The sequence below is a fragment of the Capra hircus genome, chromosome 7 (genome assembly GCF_001704415.2).
Source record: "Capra hircus breed San Clemente chromosome 7, ASM170441v1, whole genome shotgun sequence".
Classification (NCBI taxonomy): domain Eukaryota; kingdom Metazoa; phylum Chordata; class Mammalia; order Artiodactyla; family Bovidae; genus Capra; species Capra hircus.
In genome coordinates, this window is record NC_030814.1 from 67,466,263 (window position 1) to 67,490,745 (window position 24,483).

The 24,483-nt window shown below is 56.2% G+C and overlaps 1 protein-coding gene across 3 annotated transcripts; it reads left to right on the forward strand.

The window, feature by feature from the left end:
• On the forward strand, window positions 253–22,879 carry MIER2 (MIER family member 2). 3 transcript variants are annotated; one of them, XM_018050525.1, is made up of 15 exons: window positions 253–331; window positions 8,166–8,256; window positions 8,832–8,974; window positions 11,010–11,135; window positions 11,502–11,625; window positions 12,071–12,162; window positions 12,418–12,487; window positions 18,391–18,542; window positions 18,767–18,848; window positions 18,917–19,011; window positions 20,132–20,256; window positions 20,335–20,468; window positions 21,157–21,577; window positions 21,750–21,782; window positions 21,965–22,879. In XM_018050525.1, the coding sequence occupies exons 1-14, from the start codon at window positions 323–325 to the stop codon at window positions 21,751–21,753; spliced, it is 1,668 nt and encodes a 555-aa protein (XP_017906014.1). In that variant the 5' UTR covers window positions 253–322; the 3' UTR covers window positions 21,754–21,782; window positions 21,965–22,879. The 3 variants fall into 3 exon arrangements, with proteins under 3 accessions (XP_017906014.1, XP_017906013.1, XP_017906011.1); XM_018050524.1 differs by having other exon boundaries at window positions 21,750–22,879; XM_018050522.1 differs by lacking the exon at window positions 21,750–21,782.

Consider the following 24,483-nt stretch of genomic DNA (forward strand, 5'->3'; position numbering starts at 1 on the left):
GGCTCGGGGTCCTCAGCTGTGACACTTGGGGGGGGGGCACCATAGCATGGAAGGAGGACTGGGGACCCGCACTTAAGCTCTGGTTATCAGGAATCGGCACTTCCATCCAGGGTGCCCCCACATTCCAACCCAAGGCCAAGGTCCGTGGAAACCCGCGCATCCCATATCGCGCACCTACTACGCGCCGGCTCGCGCCCCGCCCCGGCCCCGCCCCCGACCCCGCCCAGGCGCCCCCCGCCCGCCCCGGCGCTTCAGCCAATGAGCGCGTGGCCCCGCATCCGGGGATCCCGGCGCGGCCGCCGCCTCCCGCGCACACACGGCCATGGCGGAGGTGAGTGAGCGGGCCGGGGGAGCCGGCCCCCGCCCCGGCCCGCGCCCCCGCCTCCTGGCCGGGCCGCGTAGGGGCCCCGGGCGCCGAGGCCCCGGGCCGGGGCTCGGAGCCGGGCCGCAGTACGGCTCCCGTCGGAGCCCGAGGGGCGCGGGGCTCCACCGGCAGTCGCCCCCGGCCCGGGTCCCCCCCCTCCCGGGTGCCACATCGCGGGCGGCAGTGCGCATGTGCGGCGCGGGGGTCGGGGGCGCGGGGTGGAGCGGGGGTGGCGGGGGCGGGGAGGGAGCGCGCGCCCGCAGTTTCCCGCCTCCCGCCCCCCGCCCCCAGCGCCCGCCCCGCGTCTGCCAACTTCGCGGACCGCGCTTTCCCACCGGACCCTGCCTCACTGGACCCCCGCCCGCTGACCCCACCAGCGGCGCTGAAGCCCCTCCCCGCGGCGCTCTCCCTGCAGAGTCGTCCCCATCCGGCCCACAGCCCCTGACCCTATCCACCCCCGATTCCGCGGCTCTCGCCGTGCAGAGTCGTGCCCCCTCCGGCCCCCTGACCCTACCCAGCCCCCACCCCCCGGCGCTGACCTCGCGGAATCTTGCTCCCTCTAACCCTACCCACTCCCCACCCCCCGGCGCTGGTCCCGCGGAGTCGCGCTCCTGCCGGATCCCGGGACCCCGGGCAGGACTCGAGCTCCCACCTGGGGTCAGCCCGGCCCGGAGGGCTGCTTTTTCCCGCGGCTTGAAGTTGCTTCTCGGAGCCTTCTCTCTCTGTCCGTAAAGCGGGCCCAAGACCCCGAATCCTTGGGGCCGGACCGATGTTGGAGTTGAGTGTTTTGGATTTGAAGATCTGTGGGATTCCGGGCTGTGATGCTTGAGCAAACTCAGCTGGGATTGTCGAGATCCAGACACCCGGTAGCTTCGTGGCGGGTCGAACCAGGGATGAAAAACTTTCACTTTGAGGGCTTTTTGGAATGTTGGATAAAGCAGTGCGAACCTCCTTTCACCTTTTAGGGCTCTAGGGAGAATGACATGAATAACGCATCTGCTAGGGACTCAGCAGACGTGACTCTTAGCGCAGACGGTCAGTGTGGGGACTCTAGGCAGGTCCCTGGACTCAGCAAGTGATTATCACGCAGTGGGTGAAGCTGCCCTGGCCCAGAGAGGAGCAGACACCCGCCCGGGTCCTGGGATGCTTGGCCTGATCGGGGAGCCACGTTGGGCTGTATGTCTTGGCGCTGAGTGGGTGGGTGTTGTGGAGGTGGAACTGGCCATTCTCTCCCACTAGTGACTTTCGCAGGGGCAGCAGGAAGCCCTGCGTTTGTGCCAAAGAGGGTGTGGGCATACCAGTGCAAGGCGAGACCTCCCCAGCCCATTCCTGTTATATATGCTGGTGGCTGGACCCAAAGGGCCCTTCCAGAGTAGTTCTCTTTCCTTAGAGGGCATTTGGGGAGACAGGCCTCCTTGGCAGTGGCGGTACTTGTGCGGTGGAGGTAGAAGCCAGGTCTCCTGACAGCCCAGCAGGGGCGTGGCTGTCCATGTATGTGTCTGCCTCAGGGGCCAGCAGTCTTGGCCAGGCAGGTAGCCCTGTGTGACAGGTGGGTGGGACAAACTCCCCAACCAACCTGCCCTGAGTGGTGCCTGGTTTGGCTGTTGACTCTGCCCTGTCAGGGCTGCCAGGTGTCCAGTTTGGGGTGAATTGGAGCTGGTTTCTTAAAAAGAAAGCCAACTCAGTGGGAGGCCCTGAGGGCCTGGCAGTGAGGGACCGCAGGTATGCAAATGTCAGTGGTGGTGAGCACGGCTGGCCTTTGCCTGGGAGGCTGCCCCTGTCTCTGGAGCCTTTCACGCTGGGCTGCCTTGGGCCAGTCTCTGAGCTGGGATCCCATAAGATCTTGGCTCCATGCTTGCACAGAGAGGCTGAGCCTTGTGCAGTTCTTGTCTTGAGCCAATACAAATAGTGATTCCTGACCAAGCAGTGAGTGCTGATTTTTCTCATCACCAAGGTAGCCATCAGCACCATGAGAAAAGGTGGGGTGCTTCTTACTGTTTTGTTTGTGGATCCCAACTTAATCTTTAAAAAGCTGAGTCCACTGTCCGTATCTTGTGCTTAAGAGACAGCTTTTTGTTGTCCTTAGGGTAAAGTGCGTCTTTTCCCTGTGGTCCTCAGCCCAGTGGCCTTGTTCTCTGGACCCCCCGCACCTTCTCCACCCTGGTTCCTGTCTCCTTGTGGCATCTGCACCCGCGGGGGCCTCGCTGTGCGGTGGAGTCTGCTGCCCTACTGGCTGCTGTGGAGACAGCCACGCAGCCTCCTTTACTCCTGGCGCAGGGCCTCCACCCTGTTTTCTCCCCTCAGTACCCCGCACATCTGCTGTTGGCCAGTGTCCCCAGCTGGGTGGGTGACTTGCCGAGACTGGTGGGCAGAACCTGTTTGCTGATTGCTGCACCCCAGCCCAGAGCAGGTGCGGCATGGGCTGTCAGTCAGCAGAGAGGTGCTGGGCGGCCCAGTGGGACCACGTATCTGCCAGGGGCCAGGGGTTTTGGTTAACTGCTGCTGTGTGATGAGCCACCTCTGCAGTCAGCTTCTCAAAGCAGCCAGTGCTGCTTAACCACCTGTCCCAGCCTGGAGGTCTGGCTGGTCCCGCCCGTGGTTGGTGGCTGGGCTGAGCTGCCCGCATGTGGCTGCAACACGAGCGTGGCCTGGCCTCGTGGCTTGTGCTTCCTCACAGCATGGCGGCTGGTGGAAGTCACACTGCCTTTCACAGCCTAGACTTGGGGGTCATGTGGATCCCTCCCACCAGAGTCCCAGGCCTGGCCATTGCACAGGGAGGGGGTGTAGGACCCCCCTCTGGAAGGAAGGCATGTGGGTGTCCCATGCTTGGAGGAAGAGCCTGTGGGTGGGGTGCCTGGTTCGCCAAGTGGAGGATGGACCCCAGTGTCTCTGTGGGTGAGCTGGACCCAGACACTGCTCTGACCCTTCCAGCTGTGCCTCTGTCCTGTCTGAGCCCCTACCTTGTCTGAGCCTCCACCGAAGGCAGGGCAGGGCCCCTCCTCCCTCTTGACTGAGCCCCCTCCCTCCCATCTGGGCCCCAGGCCAAGGCAGGGCAAGGCAGCTCCCCACCCTGGGCTTGTTTTTCGTCCCCACAGTGCTGTCTTTCCTTTTTTCTAACCCTGATTCTCCTCCCTTTTTTTCTTCATAAAAATTTTTAACTTGGAATGCCCTTAGCCAGCTCCTCATTTGTTTCCTTCTCCCACCTTTGCAAAAAGGGGGCCATGGGCTCCAGAGTGGTCTGAATGGGGCGGGGGGAGGGTAAGGTGGACAGGACGCAGGGAACCCACTGCTGTGCATGGGCCTGGCTTGAAAGTCGGTGTTGGGGCAACCGTGCTGCTCTCAGAGCTGCCTGAGGTGAGCCTGGGGATCTAGGCCTGGGGGGAGGCTGAGCAGACCCAGCCTTCCCCCTGTCCTCTGGCCCTTGTTACCCCTGCTGCTGTCCTGGCTCCCCTGCCGGCACCCCTGGGCGGAACCCAAGGTGGAGGGGGTGCTGGGCTGAGCCCTTCTCCGACTGTCTGCTGCTGTCCTCATGCTTGGGCCTTGCCCAGAAGGAACATCTCTGGGCTGGCACCTGCAGGTGGCCTGTGGCCTGCAGGCTGCTGGCCCCTTCCTGGAGAGGGGCGAGGGTGCCACTCCGGTGCTGTGTCCAGGCTGTTCCCTCGCTCCCTGTGTAGTTACCGCCTGTCCCAGGTTAAGGGGCTAACCTTCTTAAAGTGGCCTGTGTGTGGGGACTCCCTCTTAGAACTCGGGGTGCTCCTGGCAGAGCACTTGGGGTGCCCCTGGGCACCTCCTTCTCTTAGAACTTGGGGTACTCCCACTGAACACTTGGGGTGCCCTGTATACTTCCTCATAGAACTTGGTATGCTCCTGAAAGAGCACTTGGGGTATTCCCCCTGTACACTTCCTCTTAGAACTTGGGGTGCTCTCGGCCAAGTGCTTGGGGCTCCCCTACACTTCCTCCCAAAGAACTGGGCCGGTCTCCTGGCACGTTTCAGACTTCTCCTCACCTTGGTGTTTCCAGGGCCCCGGCTTGCTCTGCCTCCTGGCTCTCTCTGGCTTTACTGACCATTTGTGTACTTTTGTTCACGCTCCCAAGAAGAGTGGCAGTTCTGTTAAGCGTTTCTGAGTTCCAGAGCTGGAGTTCCAAGGCAGCACTTGTAGTTGTACCATTTACATGCTGTGTGAGCTTTACTGAGTGACTTGACCTTTCAGAATTTTAAGTCCCGTATTTCTCTAATGAAGAAAATGATTACGCAACCTCTTGACTCAGGAAATCAGTATGGAAATTCTTACTTAACTTTTTTCTAAAATTTGAAGTTTAGTTTATTAACTATTCTAATCTTTTTTTTTGTAAACAACTTTACTGAGGTATATGTAGTTCGTTTACTTTACAGTTCACTCATTTTAATGTGTCCAATTCAGTGGTTCTTTGTATAGTCAGAGTGGTACAGGCATCACCAGTCAATTTTAGAACATTTTCACCAGCCCAAAAGAAACTGTGTACTCCTTAGTCTTTCTTCTCCCCCCCAGCCCCAGACAACCAGGAACCCACTCCCTGTGTCTGTGGATCAGCCTGTTCTGGACGTTTCCCGTCAGTGGAGTCACACCCTGTGTGTCCTTCTGTGTCTGCTTCTCTCCATGAGCATCGTGTTCTCAGGGTCTGTCCACGTAGTAGTGAGTGTCAGGGCTTCTCTCCTTTTTGGGGCTGAGTGATGTTCCACCTGATGTCTCTTTGGGTTCTTTCCTCCTTTGGCTATTGTGAGTCAGACTGCTGAGAACACTTGTGAACAGGTCTCAATGTGGATGAAGATTTCCGCTTTTCTTGGATGTTGTCAGGGAGGAGAGGCTTGACTTTTCCCTCTGCCCCGCCTGGGTCCCGGCTGGGGCCCCATGGTTCAGGCTGACAAGGGCAGGTTCACAAGAGAGAAACAAGCAGCTTGTTAGGCAGGTGGTGTGTGTCACGTGGGAGAACCCTGTGAGGAGTCCCCTGGAGGGTGCGGACAGCAGGGTGGTCAGTGCAGAGGGAAGGCCTTGACCTTCGGAGGCGATGCCTCCTGGGTAGAGGGGTGAAGGGCTGGTCGGTAGGCTGTGTGTGCTCCGCCCTGGCGCTTTGCCACTGGCTTCCATGCTGGACACTCTGCACCAGGGCGGTGTGTGGGGGTCCCCCCAACCCTAGGTGTGCTCCTTGTGCTGTCCACTGCAGGTCCCCTCCCAAGGGGCCGAGTCCCCACTCTTGGTGTCATGTATCCTGATCTCAGTGTGCTCACTGCCCTCCTGACATCAAGCCTTGTTTCCGTGTACCGAGCTGTGGGTGCAGCTCTTTGGAGACTTTGCCTGTTTAAAAATCCGGTTTCCTTTTTCTTGATGATCTGTAAGAATTCTGTACGTATTCTAGATGCAAGTCCAGTTTTAGAGCTACATGATTTGCACATATCTTTTACTGGTCTGTGGGTCACCTTTGCACTTTCACGATGCTGCTGTTTGAAGCACAGAGAGTTTTAATTTTGATAAAATACAGTTTATCTGTTTTTTTCTTTTGTTGTTTACGTTTTTTGTGTCTTACCTAAGAAACTGTTGCCTGGTGAGAAAGACTCATTGCCTTGGTTTTTTCTAAGAGTTTGATAGTGTTAGCTCTTATATTCAAGGTCTTTGATCCATTTTGAGTGACTTTTTGTGTGGTGTGGGAGAGGAGTTTAACTTTATTATTCTGTGTGTGGATAGCCAGGCACCCCAGCACAATTTGTTGAAAAACTGTTTATTACATATTGAATTTTTCTGTCACCCTTCAAAAATTTTGCTTTCCTGTAGTATGTGGTTTACTTCTGAATCCTCAGTTTGTTAATTTGGTCTGAATATCCCGCCTTATGTCAACACCACACTGTATCCATTACTGTAGCTTTGCAGTACTTTTGAGGTCAGGAAACGTTCTTTCCCCTCAGGATTGTTCTGGCTGTTCAGGGTCCCTGAGTTTTCTTGTGATTTTGGGGACAGTTTCTGTGTGGAAGCCAGTTGGGGTTCTCATAGGCCTATCATTGAACCTCTAGATGAGTTGAGGAACGTTGACATCTTGGCAGTTGTAAGTCTTGAGCGAGGAATATAGTGTTTTTCCATTTTATGTAGATATTTGGTTTCTTTCAACATTCTTTGCACTTTGCAGAGTGTTAGTTTTGAACTTCTTATGCTCCTTTTATCTCTAAGTATTTTATTCTTTCTGGTGCTGTTGTAAATGGAACTGTCTTCCTTGTTTTCTTTTTAGATTGTTTGTTGCTACTGCATAGGAGTAAAGTTTCTGTGGCTTGTCTTACGTCCTGCAGCCTGCTGAACTCATTTACTGGTTCCAGTTTCTTCAGTGGATTCTCTGCGTATCTTCTGTGTCCCAGGCCATGACGTGGTTTTGCGGCTTGGACTCCTTTCATTTCGCTCTCCTGCCTTCTGGAGCCTCCAGGACAGCATTGTGTAGGCAGTGCCCTGGTCCCGGGGAGGCAGCAGTCGCTGGGGCTGGGTGGAAGCTCCCCCGCAGACCTCGTGCATTCAGCGTCGCCTCCTGACAGGGTGCCGGCCTCGGTCAGGTGCTGTCTGTGCGTCTGCGGAGATGATGGCGTGGGTGTGTGTCTGGTCTGCGCCGTGGCCGGTGGTCGCGTTGGGTGTCACCTGTGTGCTGCGTTGTGTGCTGAGCCACTGCTTGTCACTGTGTGGTGGTCTCTGCATGTTGCTGAATTCAGTTTGCTCGTGTTTTGTTGGGGGAATACTGTGGTTCTGTTTATAAAAGTTATTGGTTTAGTTTTCTTGTTCTTAATAAGCTTTTGAACATCGTGATAACGGTAGCTGTTGTACTTTTTTATGTAGCTCTAAAAATTTGAGGTATAATTTATGTCCTTCATAATATCCCCAACTAAAGTATTGAATTCGGTGGTATGTTCACAAAGTTTTGAAACCTTCACCCTTACCTGGAGCATTCCATCACTCCAAGAGAAGCCCAACCCCATCAACAGTTACTCCTTCCCCAGCCCCTGACCACCAGGAACCCACTCTGCGTCTGTGGATCAGACTGTTCTGGACATTTGTCATTAGTGGAATCACATCCTGTGTGTCCTTCTGTGTCTCCTCCTTTCCCTGAGCATCTTGTTCTCAGGATCTGTCCACGTGGTAGCAAGTGTCAGGGTTTCTCTCCTTTTCATCGTAGGATGGACCATGTCTTCTTTATTCATTCACCGTTGATGGGCATTAGGGTTTTTACACCTTTGGGCTGTTGTGAGTCACACTTCTGTGAGCACATGTGTATACCTTCTAGTATGGACATATGTTTTTGGCTCTTTGGGGTGTGTACCTAGGAGTAGAGTTGATTGCTGGGTCATTTGGTAACTGTTCGTGTTTGGAGGAATTTCCAGATTTCTCTGTGGTGAACATGACATTTCGAAGGCTGGGCCCTTTTCGTGGCTGTGGTGTCAGCACCTGGCTGCAGGTGTTGGCTGGGCTGTATGTGGGCCTGGCTCACCTGACACTGTGTCCTGGCCATAATCAGCTGCTGGTGGCTGGCTGATCCAGTCCCCTCATGCTGCCCACAGGTGCTATTCCCACCTGGAGGGGGATCCAAACTCTGCAGTGGCAGCCCTATGCCCTCTGAGCATCTCTGCCTGGGCACTTGGACTCCAACCGTGACTGAAAGTCTGGCCCACTGTGCCCCCACCCCCAGCCAGTGGAGGTCGCTCCTGTGGCCCTGATATACCCTGGGGGTCAGCTCTGATCATGGCCAGGCCATCTGGCCACCCGCAGGCCCTAACCCTGCTCCTCTCCTCCACAGGCCTCCTCACTGGAGAGGCAGAGCCCTGGTGCGGCCTCCTGCCTGCCTCACAGTCTGTGCCCTGGGGAGCCCAACTTGCAGACCACAGCAGGTACCTTACCCCCCACCCCTCCCTGGGTTGCCAGGGCCTCGGTGGGGGTAAGGGCAAGCCAGCTGATGGTCAGGACCTCCCTCTTGGCCAGGACTGCCCCCAAGTTGGGGGCGGATGCTGCAGGAGGGAGGGTGCTGGGTGGGTACTGTCTAGGGGCCCTGTGCCTCCCCAAACTGGCCACTGGCCTCTCCTCTCTGGCTTCTGGAGGCTCCAGCCCCTCATGTTACTCTTGGGACCCACATGGAGACCTTCACTATTCCCTGGTGGGGTTGAGTGAGACCTAGCTGTGTCCTTTCTTGTTTCTTTACAAGTCACTGTACTGAGGAGCAGCATGGAGATATAGCATTGAGCACATCCTGGGTCTTTGGGGAAGGCTCCAGATCTGGTCAAGTCCCCCAACTACTGGGCTGGGACCAGAAGAGGGTGGGGCATTTGTTGGGCGGCTGTGTGGACATACACGTACGTGCATACACCCACGCAGCCCCAGGGCCCCCGGGCTTCTCTGCCCCATGGTCTCAGCCGTAGCGCGAGGTTTGGGACAGGTGCAGAGCTCACCAGGCTGCTGTCTGCCACAGTGGTGTCCATGGGCTCTGCGGACCATCAGTTCCACCTGGCGGAGATCCTGTCGCAGAACTACGGCGTCCGGGAGGAACACGAGGGTGCAGCGCAAGGCCCAGAGAAGCCGGAGGAGGAGCTGGAGAAGGACTTCGTCTCCCAGGTACCCAGCAATGCCAGCAGGGCATCAGTGGCCTTGCAGCTGCTCCATGTGTCCGCTCGGTCTCCGAGCCCACCTGGCTCTGTCAGCAGAGGCCTGGCTACACCAGCCGGTCCTGCCTTCGTAGGGTGCTGGGTTCCAGACCAGCCAGCGTGGAGAGTAAGCCCACTGTTCTCCAGCTTTTTGACTCCAGATCCCCCTTTTGTGTTCTTAACAATTATCGATGATCTCAAGGAGCTTTGTTTATGTAGGTGATGCAGCAAACCCATTGTAAGTAGAAATAACACATTTTTGAGAAAATATAACTGTTTTCCAAGCAAAAAAAAAAAAAGGGAAAAAGAATAAAATAGTTTTACATTTCTGTAAGTCTCTGTGAAATGCTGTCTTTAGGCAGATGTCAATCTGTTGTGGTCTGTCTCTTAGGTTAGAGAGTGAGTCTTGCCGCTTACAGATCTGTTCATGGAAAAGGCAGGAGTATTTACCAGTCTGTTGACATAGTTGTGGATGCTCTCTGATGCTGCAGCAGAGTGCGGCAGGTGGCAGCCTCATGGGTTGGACCCCGTGGCCATATCCGATGAACTCTGTCCTTGTTTCAGGGTCCACTGGTCTTGACCTCGGAGTGGTTCTGACCCCAGGGTGGCCCTGACCCTGGCAGCCCTGACCCCAGAGTGGTCCTGACTCATGTGTGGTCTCATCACCTTCTGTGTGGATGAGATGCTGGCTGGGTGCTGGTTCCATGATGTGTAAGTCCTATGCGTGTGCACAGAGTCCGCTGTGTAAAATCTAGAGAGCACACGTCTGTCAGTCCCACGGAATGGGATGCTTTAAACCGCAGGTTTATATTTGTGCTGTTTGGGGCCTGGAAGCCCCAGACCAAGGCTGGCCTGGCATGTCCACAGCGTGCTGCTCAGCTGCAGATGCGCCTTCTTGTGCAGCCTCTCCAGGGTGAGAGCAAGTTCTCTGATCTCTTCTTGTGAGAACACTGGCCTCCTGGGTCAGGGCCCTGTCCTGTAGCCTTAATTAATTAATTTTTGGCTGTGTTGGGTCTTTGTTGCTGTGCACGGGCTTTCTCTAGTTGCAGCAAGCAGGGGCTACTCTCTAGTTGAGGTGTGTGGACTTCTCCAGTCATAATGGGGCTTCATCATGTCAGCTTGGAGGTGGGGCACATAGACCTCAGTTTTTCAACACTGACCTCACCAAATGTCTTTCAAGTACTGGGACCAAAGAGTAGTCATTGGACATTTATTTATTTTTGTTTCTGTGTTATTTTTTTTTTTTAATTTTTTTTCACTTAAAAAAATTATTTTTATTTTGGACGTTTATTTAGCTTGGTGCCGTGTGTCACTTAGTACTAATTTGGTCTTAAAACCAAAACATGTCTTCTGTTCAAAAAGGAGAGAACAGTTTTAAAGAGTTCAACTTGAATTCAAAACTTCTCAAAAGTAACTGAAAAAAAAAAGGTCAGCTATTCTTTAGCTGAATACCTTATCTAATTTCCTTCAGGGGAGCTCCCTGGTGGTCGGGTGGTCAGGACTGTGTGTTCTCACTGGAACACAGGGTTCAGTCCCTGATTGGGGAAGTGAGATTTGCAAGGCACATGGTGCAGCCAAAAACATCTTTTTCTTCAGATACAATTTTCATTTACTGATTAAGGAAAAGAAAGAATGTATAATAATATCCAAAGCAAAAGCTGAAACGCCTGCCTTTTATATTCCCTTTCCAGCCTTACAGTGGGCATTGGGGTTTATTATTTTCATGCTGTCTGATCCAAGTTTTCCAAAATTGGGATATTCTGTTCGAAAGCGTTTATGCCAAGGTTTACTGTGGTGACAAGAGGTCGGTGGTCTCTCTCGAAGGAGCTGCTCCCTTGGCCCGGGACTGGGATGCCCTCTGGGGGGCTGAAAGGAGTCAGTAGACGAGGGCTGGACTTGGGGTCTGGCTGGAGTGAAACACTGGGACTGGTCGTGGGGCTGATGGGCTCAAGGGCAGGGGGCAGAGCCCCCAGTGCAGTGCCCCTGACATAGCCCTGCCCCCACAGAGCAGTGACATGCCTCTTGACGAGCTATTGGCCTTGTACGGCTACGAGACCTCAGAGCCCATCTCGGAGCGGGAGAGCGAGGGCAGCGATACCGCAGCCCACCTGCCCGACATGACCCTGGACAAGGTGAGGGGAGGCTTCTGGGCTGGGCGGGAGGGCCCTGGACACGTAGGGGTGTGGTCAGGAAGTGCGGGCCGCCCACCCAGGGTCTGTGTGGCCGAGGGGAGGGCCCTGGGAAGGAGAGACACCGGGTCCCGAGCAGGTCTTGGTGGGGTCAGAGGGGAAGGGTTCTGACTGTCCTAGGTCTCAGGCAGAGGCACATCCCCTCCCTGGCTGGCAGCCCCTGGGGATTGGGGAGAGCAGTCCCTCGGAGGTCCCAGGTGCTCCTGCAGGGAGGCTCATCCACACTGGCACCACCACACTATTATCATTAGTGTTATTTGAGATCGTAAAAACAAAGTACAAAAATGTTCTTTACTTTCTTGTTAAAAGGACCAAATAGCGAAGGATTTGCTTTCAGGGGAAGAAGAGGAAGAAACACAGTCCTCGGCCGATGACCTCACCCCATCTGTGACCTCTCACGAGGCTTCCGACCTTTTCCCTAGTCAGAGTGGATGTAGGTGACCCCTGCTTCTGCCCCTGAGCTTCTGGGGACTCAGACCTCGGGGTCCCTGGGGTGCGTGCTCTTCCTGGAGCCCCCCTGGGCACCATCCCTGTGCGGAGGTTGGCGACCTGGGTTTATGCTAGGGGGGAGCGTGTTGGTTCTTGTGGCTGAATGTCTGTTAAGTCCAGGGCATCTCGGGCTGTGACCTGGCCGGTGGTGCACTGCAGCAGGAGGTGTTGAGTTTCCTGCCCTCAGTGGGTTTACAACCGCAGCAGAGCCCCTTGTGGACCCTGCTTCTCTGCCCTCTCGCCTCATCCCCTGGCTGGGGCCTGGGTCCACCGCCTCTCAGGAGGGGCACACTTGGGGGGCAGGTGGCTGGAGAGCGGGGTGGGGGCCCGGGGTCTGCCAGGGTCTGTTGGCAGAGGGCACATGCCTCACTGCTCCTCTTTTTCCGAAGCCTGCTTCCTGGCTGATGCGGACAAGGAGCCTGGCTCCTCCAGCTCATCAGACGCTGAGGAGGACCCGCTTCCCGCCAACAAGTGTAAGAAGGTGAGCAGCTCTGACACTGGATCGGACTCGAGCATGAGTGCTGTGGCCCCGGTCCTGTCCGGGGGCTCCCCCACTGCCTCCACCCCACCACAGGACTGGCTATGCCGGATACACTGTTGCTCACATACCTGTACACTCCTAGGCTTGGCCTCAGAGCAGACAGGCAGATTCAGCCAGTCCTGGCTCTGGGCAGCGGCCTGCACCCCAATCAGCACCACTGTCCACCCTGACCCTCCTGGGCCTTTACCTTTGCAGGAAATCATGGTTGGGCCTCAGTTCCAAGCGGACCTCAGCAACCTGCACTCGAACCGGCATGGTGAGAAGAGTAAGTGGGCCTGGGAGCTGGGGGGCAGGGAGCAGGAGAAATGCCACCCAGTCCTCCAGGAAAGAATTTGGTGTCCAGCCAGAGCCGGTTCCCAGGTCCTCTGAGCAAGCCTGAGAGTCTTGGCCCAGCTCAGGTGCCCACCTAGGGCAGCCGGCCTGCAGGGTGCTCTGGGAGGTAGCTGCCCCTCCCTGCTGGCTGGCCATGGGCCCTGAAGTTACCCCGAGCCCCCGCCCAGGGCTGCTGCACTTGTTCTGTTGTGTGTGTGGGCTCTCCTCATGTTGCCCACAGGCCAGTCCCTCATCTCATCTGGGGCTCTTCCCGCACACCCACCAGAGACCTGTGTTTTACTGCTCTGCCCTGTTCCTGAGGGCACTCGCCATCTGACTTGATGTCTTTCTGTCGATCCCACTGGAATGTAGAGCTGGGCCTCCATTCTTTGAGGTAGAAATCATTGCTTCTGTGTGCAGGTGCTGAGGTCGGGACGTGAAGGCACGTGCCTGTTGACTAGGATCTGTTTTTCTTTGCCCTACGGCTCCTGCATGCCCTGGGCTGGCACTCTGAGCTCAGAGGCTTTTTTGAGACGATTTGGGAGCTGGGATTGGGGGATGGGATAGACGAGGGAGTCGGGGACCCTTTGTAAAGACGGGAATGCCTCCCAGGGCCCGAGTTTGGATGTGGGCTGGTGGGGTGTGCTTGCTCCTTATAGGCAGTTTGGGTGAAGGATGGGAGACGGGAGGCCGCAGCTGAGCTGGGTCCCAGGGTGTGCTGGCACATGGCATCTCCCCAGAGGAGGCCGCGAGCTGAGCCTGTGCTCTCACGTAGGTCTGCCCTTGATCCCTAGGCTGGGAGCTGGCCTCTCCCTGCAGGGACCCCTCCACACAGTGTGTGCACTGTGGGCTCTGCGGCATCAGGTCCCCTTTGTGCACACCTATGTTGACTCCTCCTCTAGCCAGGTGTTCTGGTGGTTTGTGGTGTGGCCGTCTTGGTTGGACACTCAGGCTCATTCCTGGGTCATCGTCCGTGGGCATCGTGGGCCCTGCCAGCTGTGCAGGAGTTCCAGTTGCTCTGCGTCCTCCTCAGCGTGGTGGTCTGTCTCGGTGGGTATGGAGAGGGCCCTGCTGTGGCTTTAAGTGCTTTTCCTCCCACTCGGTGTCTCCTGTAGGTGCCTGCCCAGGCCTTTCCCCTTTGAATGGAGTGCCTCCCTCTCCTGCTTTTGCACTGTCCTGGGTGTGTCTGTGGCTGGCTGTGTGCACTGCAGGCGTGTTCCCCCATCAGTGGGGTCTGATTTCAGTGAAGTCTAGCTTGTCTTTATTTTAGCCACAGTTCGCTTCTGTGCTAAGGAGTCTGCAGACCCCCTCTACTTTGGCGTCTGAGATCTAACTTAATTTTAATGCGTGGGTTGGAGGTTATGGGTCAGGGTTGACTGTGCCCCCCTACCCCCGGCGAGTCCTGCACGTGGACATGTCCGTCGTTCCTCCACTGAATTACAGGGGTGACCCTATCAGAGATCAGTGTCGGCAAGGTCCCTCTGCTTTGGGGGTTTCTCCTGTTTTCTTTTTTCTGACCTAGGATCCTGACCACTCTGTTTTAATTGTTGCAGCTCTGAAGTAAGTCTGAGATACTGTGAAACCTCCAACATTGTAACTTTTGTCTGACCACTCTGTCTTAATTGTTGCAGCTCTGAAGTAAGTCTGAGATGCTCCGAAACCTCCAATTTTGTAACTTGTTTGTGCATGCACAGAAGTTTTCAGATTAGCTTGTCCTTTGGCCTAGAAGTGCCTGCTGGTAGGGTTGCACTGGCTCTTAAGGTTCATTTGGGGAGGAGCAACATGTTAACGGTATTGACACTTTGAGTTTGTGAGTGTGGCTGACCTTTCTGTTTAGGTATTCTTTAATTTCATCAGTTTCAGAGTTTTAAGGGTAGCAGTCTTGTGATTCTTGCTGGCAGAAATGTAGTTTGGATTCTTTTAGCTTAAACTTGTACATAGCGACTAGGCTAAATTCGCTTACTAATTTTAATGCCTTGTAGATTCTTTTGCATTTTTAAATGTAACCAGTCATATCGTTTGTGTATGATAACCTTTTTTCTTTGTGATCTTTGTACGTTTTCTTTTTCTTGCCTCACTTCACTGACTCCAGAACATAAGTAAAAAGAAGTGGTGACTGAGGACATCTGTGTCTTGTTCCCAGACTCGGGGAGGTATTCTGTTATTCCCCACTTGGTGTAACCATAGAATTACATTTATTAGGTTTCTTTCTGATTTTAGTAGCAGGCAATTTTTGCTGTGATTTTGTCAGATACTTTTTCTGCCTCTACATCTGTGGTTATTATTATTATTTTTTCTGTCGATGTAGTGAATTGGTAGATTTTCAGACATTAAACCAGCCTTGGATTCTGGAGTAAACTGTGCCAAGTCGCGAAATGCTGTCTTTTATGCTAATGACACATGTGTGTACAGTCGATCCTTTTTGTTTGTGGATTCTGTGTTTGTGCATTTACCCCATGGCTAAAGTCGACGTGTGGGCCCAGGATGAACACCTGTAGTGCTTTCAGGGTCATTTTTGGGTACGCATGTGTGCAGAGGGTAGAAACATCGAGTTGTCCGGAGCACATGTTCCCGGGAAGGTTGACCTAGGGAAGCTTCCTTCTCTGTTCAGCTCTCAGCTGTCATCAGAAGCCTCATGCGCATCCACTGAACCCTGTGGTTTTCGTGTTTTGCTGTTTAAAGCGGCCCCAGGTGTGGTGCTGGCTGCCCTTTGGGATCTTGAGCACATAAGGGCTGAGGTGTGCCTGTCAGAGAAAATGCGTGTGAGGTGAGCTTTGTCCAGGTATGAGCTCTTGCTGTGAACTCGGTGTTAGTGAGCCCGCAGCATGTATGAAATGAGGTGTCTTTAAACAGAAGCTCACGTGAACAGCTTGAGCTGTGTGCATGAGCTGAGCCTGTGCTTTGACCAGAGGCGTGTGAGACCCTGACAACTGCGGGACCCTGACCTGTCCTTCCTGGAGCCTTGGTCTGTGCTCCCTACACTGTGCTGGCCACCACCAAGCACTGCTGCCCCCGAGATAGGCTGGTGCGTGTCATCAGTCCCTTCCTTATACAGGGTTTTGCATGCGTGTCCGTGGAGACACTGGCTTGTCATTTCTGTTCATTTTGTCCTCGTGGGGCTCTGGTTTCAGGGTCATGTGTCTTTGGGAAATGGTTGGGAAGTGCCTTTTTCTAGTGCCTGGAGGAATCTGTGTAAGACAGTTTCTGCTGCTGCTTTAGATGTTGGAAGGGTTCTGTGGTGATGCTCTGTGGTCTCGGGGTTCAGTTTAGATTATTTTGTCTGTGGAAGAGTCTGAATGATTAATTCAGTTTATTTAAGTTGTATCAAGTTGATAAGTTATATTTCTGAGAAGTTTACCACTTTCGCCTAAATTGTTCAGTTTTCAGCAGAAAGTTCATAATATCCTCTTATTCTTTTCTTAATGTGTATTGGACCTGTAGTAATGTCTCTTTTTTGGGTTCTGATACTGGTAATTTGCATTTTTTGTTTTGTATTCTCTCTTGATCAGACTTTTTGGAGTTTGTATTAATTTTATTGCCCTTCACAAGGGACAGCTAACTTTTGGTTTGTTGATGTCTCTCTGTCATCTGATTTCTGTGTAGCTGATTTTTATTTCCATCTTTATCTCCTTCCTTCTCTTTAGCTTCGTCCTGTTCTCTGGTTTCCCTTGTGGTACCTTCTCTCTGACTCTGGTTGTTTAGAAGCATGAACGCTGCGGATTCTCTGGTTCCACTCCTGTTGCTCATGTTGAGCTGGAGTTCTCTGAGGCCCAAGGCCCTGCTCTGTTTTCCGTCCTTTGGGGTCAGGGGGCTGGGCTCTGTGGCCGGTGTTGTGAATGTTCCTGTGGTGTCTGTCTGTCTGGTATTCGCACAGTACATTCCTTTCTGCCTTCTTATGCACAAAGTGTAGTTCTGTAAATGGAGAGTATTGGGGTCTGATTTTTGTCAGTTCGCATGTTGAGTCTGGTCCTTACGTCCTGCAGCCCCTGCAAGTAGGGGGTCATGTCTGCCGTCGTGCTGTGTGCTTTCTGCCTCTTCCATTTATTCTTTGTTCGTTTATTTTGTCCTGTCTTTGATTCATCAGGTAATTTATTCTGTTGTTTTGTCCTCTTTGGACTCTGGTCTTAATGTCTGTGTCACTTTTCCAGTGGTTACCCTGGTTTGCTCTGCATGGATGTGCCCCTGTTCCCCTTTACTTCAGGGGCCTCAGACACTGTGACTCGTCCCACCTCTTCCCCAGCCTCGCTCGCACCAGCAGGTCGCAGCTGTGAGCATCCCTGCCCACAGCGCCCACATGCTGCGATCCATCCCTCCAGCCTCCGTGGCGGGGAGGTGGAGAACTTTCTCTTCCGTGCTCCTTGTGCTGTTCTGCTGTGGATGAATTCTGCAAAGTATTAATTTCACTTTCATTTTTGAAGACTTATTTTCCTGGGTGCAGAAGTCTAGGTTTTTAGGCTTTATCCTTTCAACCCTTGACCAGCTTTACTCCACTATCTTTTTGTGTCTGTTTCCATTGAGGTTGTTTACTTCCCTTCTGCCTTCTCCTGTTTCTTGGGGTTCAGACTGTGGCGTGCCCTGAGCTCCTGGCTCTGTGGGTCAGAGTTGCCGTGGGCTTCCTGCCGTCCTCTCTCCAGAGCTGGCCAGGGCCTTGTCCTTGTTATCTGTGACTCAGTTACACATGTCTCAGGTGCTTGTCCATCTCTCTTACTTCTCAAACTGTGTTCTCTTAAAGCTTCAGTTTGATATATTTGAACAGAATTCTTTGTGATGTCACTGATCATGTCATCTGCTGCTGTTGAAGCTGCCTGGTGATTCATAACTCACACACTGTGTTTTCCAGCCCTCAGATGCTTGTGTGATTCTTCTGAATGGATTTCAGTTCTCTGCTGAAATTTCGCAGCTTTCTATTTGTTTTGTTCTTTTCTGCTGTCATCTTACCTCATGGATCATGGTTATTTTGAAATCCTGTGTGTCAGCTCTGATGTCTCACTGTCCGTGGACTTACGTGTGGTTGCATGGTTTCCCTCACCCTGCTGTGACAGATCAACACACAGGCATGGTGGCAGGTGTCACTTTTTCTCTGGAGCGGCCTGCTCTCCCCTCTGGCTGACCACCCACCCCGGTCCAGCCTGGGACTCGGGTTGACTTTGGAGGTGGAGAGAAGTGGCTGCAGGTCCCTGGGCATCAACCCTGGAGTTGCTGGTCCCCCACAGGAGAGAGTCCACCCGGGAGTGGGTTCTGTCTTCAGCCCCTGTGCTGGGTGTTGGGCTTGTGTGTGTTGTTTAGTTTTCAGTCCCAGTGGCTCTTCCCTGGGTAGCTGAGAGGTGCTGGCACTGGGGTCTCCCTCTGCCTCTTCTCCACTGTGTGCTTTGCACAGCTAGGGGCTGCCCACTGGATGCAGACTGCAGCCTGAGGGGAAGTCTGGCTGGTGTGTGGTGCTGACTTGAGGGCTGTGGCGGCTGGGCGGCTCTGGCTTGAGTGAGGCTCTCACCCAGGTTTCATTGTACTTGAGTGTTCCTCCCTTGGTCCCGCCTTTCCCCTCCCTGGGCTCGCTCTGCAGGTGCCTTCTTAAAGGCTAGGGTCAGAAGTTCCCGTTCCAGCCCCTAGTTAGTTGCTACCTCCTCCGGAAAGCTGGCCCTGATTTCTGGCCACTCGGTCCCCACTGGTCTCTCCCTGCTCCTGCCTTGGTGCCCAGAGCCGGCCCTGAGGGGCACAGAGGTGGAGGCCCAGCCCAGGCCACCAATCAGGCCCTTGTCCTCTGGAGGGGCAAACTTGGCCTGCCCTGCTGGGCTTCCTGGGAAGTGGTCAGTGGAGGTGACTTGCGTGCCCACACGTGACCTTGCCCCTTCTGCACAGTCTATGAGAATGAAGACCAGCTGCTCTGGGACCCCAACATCCTTCCCGAGAGGGAGGTGGAGGAGTTCCTGTACCGGGCAGTGAAGCGGAGGTGGCACGAGATGGCTGGGTCTCAGCTTCCGGAGGGAGAGGCCGTGAAGGACAGCGAGCAGGTGGGCTGCCTGTGGGGTGGAGGGACTACCAGGCCAGAGGGGCGGGAGCCAACATGGTCCTGTGCTTGGGACGAAATCATTTGGAAACCGCTAGTAACAGGAAATGGTAGAGTGGATGCCCCCACCCCATCCATCTTCCCGTCCCTGTGGCAGTGTGGACCACCCCCCGCACCCTGAGGTGAGCAGGCAGAGATCTCAGTGGCTGCCACCCCCCACCCCCCCAGGCACTGTATGAGCTGGTGAAATGCAATTTCAATGCGGAGGAGGCCCTGCGGAGGCTGCGGTTCAACGTGAAGGTGATCCGAGGTGAGCGCTGGTCTGCCTGGGGGCCCCCTAACCCCTGCTCCGCTGCTGACTGCCCCACACCCCTGCAGACGGGTTGTGCGCCTGGAGTGAGGAGGAGCGCCGCAACTTCGAGCATGGCTTCCGCGTGCATGGCAAGAACTTCCACCTGATCCAGGCTAACAAGGTGAGTCCTGCCTGCTGCCTATGGCTCCCAGCCAGGGAGCTCTGCCCGCAGCAGGAGGTCAGGACGAACCCCCCCAAGCTCCTGGCGGCTCTAGCTTCCTCCTGCCTGCTCCCCCGGAAAGGCTCCAGTCTGGGGACGGATCTGTGCTCACTGCCGATTCCCCAACTCCAACCCTACCTGCACTCCCTCTCAACTCCCTTGCCTGGGGACTAAGGGTTTCCACTTTCACTCTACCCAAGGACAAGGTTCTCCTGCCATGGCACCCACGGGGTGTGGCCAGAGTGGCTGCCAGGTCCCAGGTCCACGTGCCCTTCCCCACACCTGTGTCCTTCTGCTCCCCAGGCCCATGTCCCTCTCATCCAGACCTGGGCCACTGCTGGTCCCCCCATGTCCTGCTCAGGTGCTGCCTGCCTGTGGCTCCCTGACCTATGGCACAGCCCCGGCCTTCCCCACACACAGCCCAGACATCTGCCTGGCTGGGTGCCTGTGGCTTGTCTGGAGTCCTGACTCTCGCTCTTGTTCTCACGTGACTCCTCCTCCAGCCCGTCAGCCCTGACAGTTACCTTGTTCTCCTAGGGCTGGCAGGCCTGGTCCTCCCACCCACCATGGGATGCTCACGGCTGGGGATTTAGTGTTTTCCCCCACAGGGTTGGAGTAGGTGTGGGGCCCATGTGGGGCTGTTGTGGGCAGGGATGGGCCTGAGACCAGGCCCAGCATGTCCGGGCCCACTGGTCTTCCCATGGGGGCTGTAGCTGCTCCTAAAGCCCCCACTGTGGGCCCACTCCCACCCCACCTCCCTCAAATGCCCCCCGCCCCCAGCTCCTCTCCCTGAGCACTTGGCTTAGGGTTCATAGTCTTCTTCCCACACGAGTCTAGTCAGCCATGATGCTGGCCTCCAGGAAGCCAGTCAGTCTTGCTTCTAGGGGTGGGGCGTGTCCTGTACCCCTCGTCCCACCCTCCTGGGCATGGGTGTCAGGTCCCACATTCTGGGTGCAGCAGTGGGTTCTCCCATCAGCAGCTGGGCCACCATCTGCGGCATCTGCTCTGGGATCTGCTCCTCCCTGCTGTCTGGGCAGTGGGGGAGGTAGGGCCGGGCTGAGTTGACTGGCACTCCCTGCAGGTGCGCACGCGGTCAGTGGGCGAGTGCGTGGAATACTATTATCTGTGGAAGAAGTCCGAGCGCTACGACTACTTCTCTCAGCAGACACGGCTAGGCCGCCGGAAGTACGGCCCGTCAGGAAACACGTGCGTGCCAGGCGCCCACGGGTGCTGGGAGGGCACTGGGCCTGAGGCAGCCACAGCCCTCACCCCCTCTCCCCGCAGGGATGCCGACCAGGACCTGGAGGGCAGTGACCCTGATGGCCCTGGCCGCCCCCGCTCATCGCCACCCCTGCCCCTGCCTGCTGCTGCCCACGGCCCGGGCCCTGAGCATGACCGCTTGGCTCAGATGCACGTGGGTGAGTAGGGGGCAGGCCCTGTGCTCGGGGCCCCTCCTCCCTGGTCTCCAACCTGGGCCAGTGGACACTGAAGAGCAGGGGTCTGGGGCCTTTGTCCTTTCACTCATATGGTCTCATAAGGCATCTCACACATGAGGCACCCTTGGGGTCTGGCTCCGCATGTGGGGGGAGCCCCGTGTGGTCTGTGGCCCTGGGTGGGAGCCCAGGGGGGTGTTGTGCCCCCTCTGGCATCCAGGCCCAGGGCTGTGTGGGAGCAGGACGAGGCCCAGATGGTCAGTGCAGTTGTGAAGGGACCACGGGGGATAAGGACCCTGGTCTCTGGGTCTGCAGGGTTTCCGTTGTCCTGGCTCCAGAGTGCGGTCGGGTCCCTGGCGTGCCCAGTGAGGTGTCTGCATTCCCCTCACCTTTGCTGAACCTGCTGTGTCCTGGCCCACCCTGAGGAATAGGGTCATGTCCTTCCCACAAGTCAGGCCCCTCGTGTCCTCATGTGTCTCACACGTTTGTGTGAGCGTTCTGTGAGGAGGGCCCTTGACTTTGCTGGGCCCAGCAGGCTGGAGCCCACACAGGTTACCACCTGAGGTGATCACGACCTCTGGGCCAGTGGACTATGGCTGCGTTGCCCTTGACCTGACGGGGCTGGGCATGGGCACCATGGGGGCCTGGCCACAGCTGCGTTCTCCCCCCTCAGAGCCCCTGAGCATGGGCAGCAGCATGTCCCGGAGTCTTGGCGAGCCTGGGGAGGCCCTGGACGCACCCCCATCCTCGGAGCCAGGGCCTCGTTCGTTCCCGCCACTGGACGAGCCCTCAGCGCTGCCGTTGCCTCGGCGGCCCCCAGCCCTGGCTGAGCCGGCCTTCTTCCCGCCCGCCACGGCTGCTCCAGAGCCCGGTGCCAGCCCAAGGCTGGCTGTGGACTTGACCCTGCCTGAGGAGCTGCCGCTCGTCTCCAGCCACGAGGACACAGATGGAGAGCCTGAGGAGACCGTGGGCCCTCCGCAAGTGGCCTTGTCGGTGGCTGAGTTTGGACTCATCGGCATTGGGGACGTGAACCCCTTCCTGGCCTCCCACCCTGCATGCCCGGCCCCTGGGCTGCACTCGGAGCCCTTGTCACAGTGAGTGCGGTCCCCCAGAGCCCCCATCTGCTGTGCCCCCACCTCAGGCCACGCTGAGGCCGGCGGGAGGGGCTGCCCCAGGGCCCGAGGGAGGCGTGGCCCCCGAGCAGGCTGTTGGTTTCTTTAGCTTTATTCTCTACTTTAAATTTGGCTTATTTATCTTTCTGACTAGGTAATACATTCGTACGGTTCAAAATCCAAAAAGGTACACACGGGGCCAGTGCCAGGCTGCTCCTGGCCCTGCGAGCCGCCAGCCCTCCCCGGGCGCCAGGCCTTGCTGCCTTGGGAGGGGCTGTCGGCAGTGGGGGTGGGTCTCCGGGAGGTAGGGTGGGCCCGGTGCTTGGGGGCTGCACTGATGTCTCCCATCTCTCCTGCTCTCCCCTGCAGCTGTAATGTGATGACCTGTTGATCCCTGGCCACAGGCGGGCATGTAGCTGGACTGGACTTGGGGCCACTGCGAGGCCTGCCTGTCAGTCTTCCCGACCCCTCCTTTTTTTGTGGGCCGTGAGTGGCGTCTCTTCTGCTCAGAACTCTTCGAGGACCAGGGTGAGCAGGGCCCTCCCATGCCACACACCACGTGACCCAGGCTCCACGCCCACCCTGGGATTCATCAGGCGGCCGGGCCTGGAGGGCTGGCCTGTCCAGCAACAGAGACCCCGCCAGGGACAGGGGAGACAGGCCGGATGCCGCACCACCAGCAGCCTCCGCCGGGCACCCTCAGCACTCTGCTCACTCGTCTCTTGCGCCCGGCTGGACTATGGGCCGCCCCGGCCCAGGCTTGGGGCAGCTGCTACTCGGTGCCAAACCCCGTGGGGCGCAGAGCCATATACCTCGATGCTGGCCCTGCCCTGCTGTCCGCCCGCTCTCCACTTCAGGAAAAGCTGCACTTTACGCACCCCACCCCCACCCCCAGGTCCTTGGCTGCCTCGGGTGTGGGTCTGAGGACATGGGACTCACACCCCTCGGCACCGAGGCCCTTTCCGAGCTGCACCGGGGGCCTGGCTCCAGCCCATTTCCCTGACCGAGGAGGTTGTGTTTTTGTTGAGGTCCCAGCGGGACCGCTGGGGTCCTGGACCTTCTCCTCTCCAGCCGCCTTGTTTTATTTATGTTTCTGTTTACAAATGGGAGTGGGGTCCTCTGGGGGCAGGGCAGCGCTCCCACCCCGTGTCACCAGGGGGGCTTTGGCTCGAGCCATCCACAGGGCTGGACTCGACCTTCCCTTGCCCCACCAAGGACCACACTGTGAAGTGACACTGCCTTGACCCCCTTGCTGTTTTATTTATTAAACTTGGTTTGAAGCCCTGTGGGTTCCTTGTGGTGGATCAGGCAGGTGGGTGGCAGGAGGTGCCAGTCATTTGGTGGACCTCATACTGGTCTGGCTCCAGGGACCTGGGGGCCTGGGGGTCGTGGGGAGCAAGCTCTTGGTCTCGATGATGGTGTAAGGGAGGCTGTCAGGTAAGTGGAGGCAATTCTGAGCTGGCACCTGGTGGGGATGGACCTGCCCGTGGGAGTGGGTGAGAGGTGGGGGTGCTGGGCGGCAGATGGGCTGGGAGACTGCAGATGGATGGGCTGGGCAGGGAGACTGCACCGGTTTCTCTTGGCTTTTGATGGCTGAGAGTCCTCACACCCCTCCTTTGTTTCTCAAGCACTTACTTTTTTTAACTTGGTATAAGAGTTGGAAACCACTCTGTGACGGAACAGCGGTAACATTTCAGGTTGGCTCACTCTTCTCACGGCGTCCTTGATGTCCCGTTTATTCCTGGTTTCTCTTGCTTGTTAGGAGAAGTTTGTCATTCTCACTTGTGTTTCCCAAACACGACATCGTTTCGTTTCCGACTGTGATTTTCTCTTTATGTTTGGATGTGATGTGCCTGGTGTCTATCCTCTGTAGAGCTCCTAGGACCTGAGGGTCAGTGCATTTCAACACTGGTTGGGAGGTGGGGAGGTGGGGGCTGGGGATAGGGCTTCCTGGCTGGCGTGTCAGGCATTGTTGCTGCCCCTTCTGGGCTCTGGTTCTGGGTCCCCACTTACTTGGCAGAGCCCAGGTTGTCCTCAGACTGTGCATTGTCCTATCCTCCTTGTGCTGCTTGCTCCCTGGCCCTCCTGCTGCCACTGGCCACTGCCTGGCCCACCTTTGACACACACATCGTATATTTCTTATTGGTTAATCAGTTTTTGGCTGTGCTGTGTCTTCATTGCTGCACGGGCTTTCTCTAGCACGTGGGCTTCAGTAGTGTGCCCTGCATTGGCAGGCAGATTCTTTACCACTGAGCCACCAGGGAAGCCCCTGCTTTAGGCATCTTGACATTGAGCTGGCCCTGCCTGCCCGTCTGCGGGCCCACTGGTGTCTATCCCAGACCTGCAGGCAGAATCGCCGCCTGCACCCAGGTTTCCTGCTCTGTCCTGGTGCTGGGAGATGCCTGCACTGGCCTCTAGGGTGGGCTTCTCACAGACAGAAGTGCCACTGTACCTTTGCTGGTGCTGTTCTCCAGTTCATCCAGTGTTTTCTCCTCACAGCCGGAAGAGAGCTCTTTTGTGACCTACCTTCCAACCACACAAGGGGAGGTGGGTGCTCAGTCTGGGGGAGCCTTTCCTAGAGCACATGCCAGGAGGCAACCCTGGTTTCAGCCACTCTGTTGAAGGAGCTGGCCATCAGCTAGGCCACGCTAGAGGCTGGACCCACAAGCAGCTCCCGGAGTTGGGGTGGGACGGATGAGGTGGCTGCACACGGACAGTTCTGGGCTAGGGCCTTGTCCTCCTTGGCCCAGGACCTTCGGCTCTGGAATGGGACTGGGCTGTCCCCCACAGCTCATATTTTCCTGGTTTGTGGTTCTGAGATGATGTACAGGACTCCCACTTAGATTTGAATCAGGTAAACAAATCTTTGAGGGTAAGTATAGCCCATA